The 8,571-nt window shown below is 54.4% G+C and overlaps 1 protein-coding gene across 1 annotated transcript in view; it reads right to left on the reverse strand.

Moving 5' to 3' along the window:
* LOC101660423 (cytochrome P450 4F3-like) overlaps positions 1–6,022 on the reverse strand; it is a 53,654-nt gene extending 47,632 nt beyond the window's left edge. Inside the window, exons 1-4 of the mRNA XM_045289690.1 lie at positions 5,825–6,022; positions 2,030–2,174; positions 992–1,045; positions 779–906 (exon numbers count right to left, since the gene is read on the reverse strand). Coding sequence (XP_045145625.1) covers positions 779–906; positions 992–1,045; positions 2,030–2,174; positions 5,825–6,022 — 525 coding nt within the window. The remainder of the gene's footprint in view (positions 1–778; positions 907–991; positions 1,046–2,029; positions 2,175–5,824) is intronic.
* Between the last annotated feature and the right edge of the window lie 2,549 nt (positions 6,023–8,571).

An 8,571-nucleotide genomic window follows, 5' to 3' on the forward strand; every position in this document is an offset into this window, starting at 1 on the left:
CTGTGGGAATCCGTTTGGGCTGCCGGTGGGAGGGGCAGTTACCACAGGGAGGAGACCAGTTGCCCCAGCCAAGGCCATGCTAGATCAGCCCCAAGCATTTGAGAGAGTCCGAGCTGGACCAGCCTCGCTGACTACCTGATGCATACCTGACCCTAGCTGCACGAGTGAGCCCAGCCCAGCCCAGCCGAGTGACTCGGCTGACCAATAGACTCGTGAGCAATAAGCTCCCTGAAACTCACTGCCATCAAGTCCATCCTGGATTCACAGTGCCCCTATAGACAGAGTAGGACTGCCTCTGTGAGCTTCTAAGGTTGTAAATCTTTGTAAGAGCAGAAAGCTCCATCTTCCTCCCACAGAGCGGCTGGTGAGTGTGAACTGTTGGTCTGTGGTTAGCAGCCCAACACATACGCCTTCATGAGCAGCACAAAGTGCGAATCCTTTCAAAGTGGTTTGTTACTCAGCAATAGCTATTACGGTACATCATTTTCACTCTTAACATCAACACAGACTCGGGATCACAAGGTTTCAGAGTTGGGAACTTAGACACTAACATCTTGTGCACCCCTTCTTTGTGCCGAAGACAGACCTCCGTGGTGTCATCTTGAACACTCTTCAACGTGGAGACAATGAGCCCTCACTTACAGATGAGGACACTGGGACTTAGAGAGGAAAAGCAATGGCCCCGAGGCCACCCAGCAGAGCCAAGACTCCAGATCTAATCTATCTGTGGCCCCTCCTCCCAAGGCTCTCTAAAGGACCCCGGGTTCATGGAACGCACGTGCATGATGTTCACACTCTCGTTGAAGATCTTCACGTAGGGCTTCAGGATGTTGAAGTGGAAGGCAGGCGTCAGCAGGCGACGGTGGCGGTTCCACTTGACACCATTACTCAGCAGGAGCCCGTCCCCTGGTAGGAGTCACGGGGAGTGGGCAAGGAAAACACTTTCCCCTACACCCCAAGGTTTCCCCTCACCCATTTTACTGATACTCACCCAGCCAGGGTCTCAGGAATCTGTAGAAGACCATATCCTTGGGTGCGATGGCAGCTGACATGAACGAGTACCGTCAGGGATCACAGAAAGTGGTAAGGGAGGAACTCGCGGGGGGTGGGTGGGTGTAGGTTCCCAGCGAGGGCTATGCACCCCCCAGCCCCCCCCCCCCCCAAGCCCAGCGTAGCAGGAATGAGGCCACGGATAAAGGAAGCAGGGAGGAAGCAAGAAAGGACCAGAACAGCCTCCAGCAGCCAGTGCAAAGATTTCTCACAAAGACGCCTCAACATGCTAGACAAACAATAACATGGCACAACATATCCCACCATGTCTGAGCGTCCAACTTTCTACAAAGTGGACCACATGGATTCTGGGCACCCTGGCACCATCTAGCCTGCTCAGACATGGACCTGAAGGAGCTCATTAGAAAACAACACGTCCAACATGGCAACAATATACACGATACACCTTAGCATGACCACAAGACAATATAACATTCTCTGACATGGCCTAAACATATGCTAACATGCCCCCTGCATGGTCACACCATACTAGATACACCCTAAACTTTCTACAACCTGGCACAACATGCTTTAATATAGACAGAGATATCTGAGATGAGCTCAGAATACCCTACACATGAGCCCCAGACATTATTGAAATAGGGTCCAACTCATGTTCCAGATGTGACCCAGATGTGACCAGATAGATGTATATTTGGACCTACCACATATTTCACAGAAGAACCCTGTCCCAGACACAACGCAGCTCTGACACTGGACAAGCCAAAGAACGAACGGCCCCCTCATGACCAGCAGGACATCTGGACAATCTCAAATGACATTTCAGACATGCCCCAACATGTTCCAATGTCCTGGGCCACAGCCGAGCGCAGATATGATTGAGACCATCCCCGAATGGTCTCAGGTGCAAACACACAGCCGACATGGACACACAGAAGGTGTCACACAGCCATGCCCTAGACACGACCAGCTACGACAGCATCTCAGTGGCAGCAAGCTACGAGCAGCCAATGTCTACCTGAGGCCAAGAGAACAGGTTTGATAAAGGTGGGATGGAAGATGCGGACCACTGGGTTCCAGGGCCCCACCCACCAGCAGCACACGTCTCTGAAGGTGCTGGCCAGGCCCTGCGTGTAGCGGAGACCCTCCTCTGAGCTCTGGATCTGGAGAGGAACAAACAAGACCACCTTCACAACCCTGGAGGTGCCAGAGAGCAGGGCTGGAGGCAGATGCCCACTGGAGCGCTGCGATCCCTGTCCAGTCATTTGTCGCCTCTGTGCAAGGCCCCTCCTGGGTCCCAGCCATTCAGGGTGGCTCAGTCTCAGGCAGCAACAGACTCTTCCCCCTTGGAAACCCAAAACCACCTTCAAGTTCAAGCTTCTTTTACCCCCATCGTCCATATAAGGAAACGAAGGCTCTGACTAATGATGGCAATTGCCACAGAGTACATGACTTCCTAACCCTGAGCCCAGGTTTGTCTGAATGCAGGACTTGTGTTCTTAAACACTGAGCTGCTATGTTCCCCGCTCTGAGAGTCCCATGTCTAGCAGAGTTCTAATAATCACCTTGGGATCTGGTACTCAGACCCAGGCCTGGCCATTCGCAGGTCTGTGGGGAAAGACAAGTTCTCCCCTGGGAACGGAACTTCTCAGATCACTATTTACAATGTGAGGAAAGAATTCCCTTGAAGGTAACAATGACCAGGAAAGCAGCGCCAAGAGATGAAGACCGATTTCTGGCCGCATTGTTTGAGTCCTGGATCCAGCTATGCCTGAAACCCACCCTCCTTGGTCTTTATGGTCAACCGACTCCCTTTCTTTGCTGAAGCCACACCTGATTGAGTTTCTACCACCCACAAAGAAAGGGACCTTAGCTACCGAAGAGTCAGGTATGTGCCTAGAGTCCCCAAGTTGGTTAATGACAGAAACTAGTGGCACACTGTCCCATTCCCCAGTCTGAGGTGCCAAAGGCAGAGGGCAAAGGACAGCAGCAGAACTGAGGTGAAGTCTCACAGAAGAGACACCTGGGGTCTGGAGCAGGGGACTTAAGGACAAGTCACAGGTTGCCGTAGAAGGGACTGAACCATGGGAGTCGGGTATCGTGGCAAGAATGGCCTAGATGCCTTCTCGTGGCCTTCTCATGGTCACTGAGGTGGATGGGTAGAAACCAGACCTGGCAAAAGGCGCAGAAGCCACCACTGCCCACGACAGCACCCCATCCCTGGAAAAACGTTGTGCTCATCATCCCACAACCAAATCCACCAGTCCCTCCTCCTAGAAGCCTTCCGCCATGTCCCCCTGGGAGTCGTCCTTCTCCTCTGGGCTGCGCCAGCCTCTCTCTCCCTCTGATCCCACTGCGGGCCACATGCAGTTGGGGTATCGCTCGAAACCTTCCTCCTGTGATTGCTGGCTCTCCAGCAGAACTCCGTGGGAGAGTTGCGGGTGGTGAGTTGGGGACAGGTGAATGCAGGAAAGAAAGAGAAGAAAGAACAGTCTGCGGTCCTGCAGGGACCAGCCAAAGGCTGGGGACAGAGAAGAGCCTGAACCCTCGGATGCCACCATGGCCCCCGTGATCCCAAGTTCCGCGTTGGTACCTGAGGCGCTGACAACAGGCTTGATGACGTCAGGGTGACACAGAGAGATGAGGGGGTTGACTGGGCCAAGCCAGGACTTAAAGCCCTTTGGGAAAGTGGCCACCAGTTGAGTCAGACTCTTCAAACCCTGCTCCGTCGGGGGGATCTGCAAACAACCAGGAGGGGTCACCTCTCCCCAGAGTGCTACAGGTGTCCACCCCTTCTTGGTTCCCAGAGGGGACACAGCCTCTGCTGCGAAGCTTTGTCAGTTTTCTGTCCTGAGAAAAGGACTCCTTTCTTCCCACCAAACAAGAGCCCTTTGGGGACAGAAGGACCCTAGGAGCAACCTCCAAGTTTAAGGGTGAATCCAAAAGGAGAGCGAGAGGGTACAGGGCTCGGTTCCAGGGGATGAGCTCTCTCATCCTAGTAGGGCTTAAGCGTGGGGGACAATTGCAGTGGGAGGTCTTCCTGGGAAGACTTGCAGACAGCAGGTTGGTATCAGGCCTATTGCATCAGGGCCTGTTCCCTCATTCTCTCTGGGCCTCCTCGGTCCCCATGGAGGGCTCGGGACCCTCCCTTTGAGAAGGACTGCGGAGCTGAGACATTACAGTCTCACGGGCTTCTTGGAGCAGGCGTGAGCTCTGACAATCCAGCAGTCCCTATCGGCAGAGGACATTGCTCTTGCCCGATAAGGCACAGGTATATCTGGGGCGTCTTTCTTCCAGAACTGTTGACGTGCCCCTTCAAGGGTAGGCAGGGGCTAGGATCTGGGGTATGAAGATGAGGAAGAGGAGGGGTTTCAGGATGTGCCATCTCTTAGGTCCTTGGCTTCCCTTGGCAGTCTGAGCCTGAGCCCCAAGACATTCCCTAAGGTCTTCAAAAAGTTCTGGTTACAGCAGACCCCTGAGCCATGCTCTTGAGTCTCGGAACGCCCCATCCATTCAACCCTGAGCCCTTAGACATCTTCCCCCAAAGTCCTGGAAAGACACCCTGCTTCCTCCTGCTCTGTCTGAGAAACCAGAGTCCCTCAGCAACAGGAGGTCCCCAGAGGGAGCCTCCAAGTCTAAGGGTAAAGTCAAGTCTAAGGGTAAAGTCAAGTCTAGGATGTCTTCGTGGGTTTTCAGGACACCCCAGCCATGTCAGACCTCCAGGTTCCTCCCGCCAACGGAACAGAACCACTTTCAACTGGTGAGCTGCTCCCAAGAAGCCCGAGCCAAGGACCCAGTGTGCTTCGTGAAGCTGGTCCAGAGAGGGAGAGGGCCTCAGACCATGCCAAAGAGCAATAGAGGCCGGAGGAAAGGAGGAATCGTCTGAACCAGGCCATCCCCCAAGGCCGAGTCATCAGGAGGGGAGACGGGATGACCGGTGATCTTCCTGTGGGCTGCAGGGCCTCTGAAGCTGCCTCCCAAATCTCAGGAAACGTTCACGGGCGTCGAGGGAGCTCCTCCTTCTGAATGACCGTGGCTTTGAGGAGCAGTAGAAGCTCGGAAGCTCTTCCCCCAGGCGGCTGTTCTTGTCTCCAAACAAGAGGAAGCTGGAGAAATGGGCTTGCTCCCAAGTGGGTCTGGGGTACTGGGAAGGGGAGGGCTTGTTCATTTGGACTGGAAGGCACAAGGGAAGCAATGGCCGCCCAGGCCCCGAAGGAGTCCTCAAACACTGGGGGTGCAGACATTTGCTGAGTGCCTACTCAGGCGGGCTCCTGAGCTGTGTATTGGGGATAGAGTGGTCCCTCCTAGAGCGACCGTCAAGGGGGGAGTGATGGAGGGTAAACAGATGACTGGGCAAGTCGTCCTTCAGTTCCCCATGCGAGCAGGGCCATGGCAGAGGTGGAGGAAGACTTCTCATAAAGGAAGTGGCCAACACTCACCTAGGTTGAGCAATGGGGTGCATTGGCACATCTTAGGGGTGGGGGGTTGAGACAAGAAGAGGAAGGTGCCCCCGTTGTGGCCCACGGGAGAGAAGAGAGGGCAGCATCCCTGCAGAGGCAGGCAGGATGGAGGGTGGGGGGGAACCCTGGACTGTGCACCTGACATGCCCACTTCAGGGTGAGACTGTGGGCAGGTCGGGGTGTGGGTCCACAGGCACGCACAGGCCTAGGGGAAACGGAAGACTCCGACTCGGGGTGCCGGGGGGCACAGACACAGAAAGGGGGTGAGTGACCCTGAGGGGCAAGGAACGACATGGGTCTCCCACACTTATCTGCCCCCGGTTGCCCCTGGTTCATCTTGCTGCCCCACTCACCAGGCCCAGGTGTCCCAGGAGCCAGCTCCGCACTGGAGGCTGGGGGAAGCAGCGGAGGCGGTTGCACTGGTCATAGAAGGTGAAGGTCCAGGCCAGGATGCGAGCCAGGAGCCAGGAGCCCCCAATCAGCAGTAGGAGGCGCCACAGGGAGGCTCCCTGGGGCCAGAGGCCCAGCCAGGACAGGCTCAGCAGTGACATCCTGCAGGCCAGGAGAAGAGGCACGGACAGTGAGGTAAGCCCAAGGGCAGAGGCAGATGGGCACAAAGCAGAAGGTGAAGTCAAGGGTGTGGGTTCCAGGCACAGGATAGGGAGCAGAGATGGGTATGCGTGAGATCAGAGGGAAGAAAAGGAAAGGGGGGGGGGGTGGAGAAAGGAGAGAGAGAAAGAGAGGGAGAGAGAGAGAGAAAAGAGAAGGGGCTGGAGTCCAAGCAGTCTCAACCCCAGGTGCCATTCCCCGGGGAGGCTGTTATGGGGTTACCCATTATTCACCACCCCAGAACAGCTCTCTTCTGGGAGCAACCAGACACGATTAGCACCCCTGTCCCCAGCTGACCAAGACCCTCCCAGCTTGTTACCTCCTGCCTGGCACTCTCTCTCCCCAGCAGCTTGTCCTGCACTGCTTCCTCTCCCCGCCTCCTGGGACCTCTCTGCCCCTGTCAGGGACGTGGGAATAGTTGTAAGGGGCTGGCCCTGGCTGGCCAATCTGGGCAGGCCTGCCTTCCTCCTCCCTGCCTGGCAACAGCCCAAAGTAGAAGGATGGAGGCAGCGGTGTGCAGATAAACTGCAGAGCGGGCTCAGGTTGCTCAGAGTAGGCACTGAATCCGGTAGACCAGGACCTTTCATAAGGGTAGGAGTGGCCAGGTTAATAATCTAAAGTTTACAGCCTGCCCAGCCCTTCTATGGTCAGGGTGGAGCCTGAACTTGAAGGTTTGAGCTTGACACTGTTGGCCCCACCACAGCAGTTGCTGGAATGTGATCCTGATTCCAGCCAGTCTGGGAAGGAGCAGAAGTAACTCCAATCTCCCAGAGATTGCTAGCATCAGGATTGTGGGATAAAGGGCACATGGGGGTGGGGGTGGGGGTGGGGGCATATAGGACACTTGGAGGCTGTGCTCTTGAAGGATGGGGGTGGGCAGAGAGTAAGATGAAGGGGTGCCCCCTAGTCCTTGCTCTATGAACTGTGTCAGCCCTTCTCTGAGCCTCAGTCTTCCAATCCGAGCAATGGGGCATCCCATGGGACTTCAGAGAAGGCTGAGGATTATTCCACAGGAAGGTGGGACAGGTCAAGATCCCTGAAGAGACGGAGCGAAGGGAAGGAGCAAGCACCTGATACTTGAGCTGCCTGTGCACTAGGTACCCCATATAAAGCACCCCTACACGTTTTATAGTGCACCTACTATATGAACCAGCTGTCCTATATATTGTGTGTCTACTGTGTGCAATGCATCCTACAGAAAGCATGCCAACTGTGCACCCACTTCTCCAAATGAAGCGAGCCTCCCATGTGCCTCCCATGGTCTTGTCCAGAATTGTCCTGTGGGGAGGTCTCAAGATCAGCCGAGTTGGACGTAAGGTTTCCTGGTACAGCTGGGAAAAGCGTGGGAAAACAGCATCTTCCTGAAGTTGGCATGATGTTAAGGAGACCACGGAATTCTCTCCTCCCTCACAGTGTCCGCTTCAGTCCCACATGGTCCCGAAGTCAGCATCTGCTCTTCAGAAGGATTCAGGACCCCCCAGTAGGGTATGTAACCTCCTTGAATATTCACCCCTCCACTGAGGAAGATTACATCAGGGACAGGGGGTGAGCACAGATCCAGGACTGGATAGACCAGGTAGAGTGCTCAGAGACTCTAGATAAAGTAGCCAGAGAGTCTCATCTGATTGCAGATCTACTGTGTACCTCCCAGGGATGGAAGGCACCACCAGCATTTGCTGTTAGTCACTGAGCCTACCTGATGTCCTTTTGTGGTGTGTGTGTGTGTGTGTGTGTGTGTGTGTGTGTGTGTGTGTGTGTGTGTTTTTAAAGATGAGGAATCCAAGACTGAAAAACATTTCAGCAGTTTGTCCAGAGTCCCACAGCTGGTACATGAGAGAGCCAGGAACATGGCCAGGATGCCCTGTGTCACATGATTCATCCTTAATCACTAACCTGACTCTACGTGTTATCTGTAAGTGGACAATTCCGTAACATCCGGGATTACGGATTGAATTGCATCCCACACGAAGATATGCTAAAGCTTTTCCCTCCAGCGTCTTTGGAAATAGTCTTGGAAGATGGTAACTTCACTTTGAAGATGTGAGATTAAGAGCATCCTAGAGGAGGGCAGGCCCTAAGTCAATCTGACGGGCATCCCCATGAACGAGCAGAAGAAGCAGAGAGACCAACAGACAGAAGGCAGAGGCGGGGGGCCATGCTGCCACTGCGAGCCGAGCCCTGCCTGGAGCCACCAGAAGGATCTTCCCCTGGAGAGTCCTGGAAGAACGTGACCCTGCTGACACCTGAATTGGGACTTCTAGTTTCCACATCTGTGAGATACCACCTTCCTGTCATTTCTGAGCCACTCAAGGTGTGACCATTTGTTATGGTAGCCCTAAGACACTGACACACCCTCCCACAAGATTGCGGTAAGGACTGAAAGAGAATACAGTGAACCCTCGTTTATCACGGTTAATCAGTTCTAGACCCTACTGTGATAAATGAAATTCCGCGAAGTATGATTCCTTATTTGTAAATCAAATATTTTCAT

This window comes from Echinops telfairi, unplaced genomic scaffold (assembly GCF_000313985.2).
Source record: "Echinops telfairi isolate 266 unplaced genomic scaffold, ASM31398v2 ScPeMD7_30;HRSCAF=105, whole genome shotgun sequence".
In the NCBI taxonomy this organism is placed as follows: domain Eukaryota; kingdom Metazoa; phylum Chordata; class Mammalia; order Afrosoricida; family Tenrecidae; genus Echinops; species Echinops telfairi.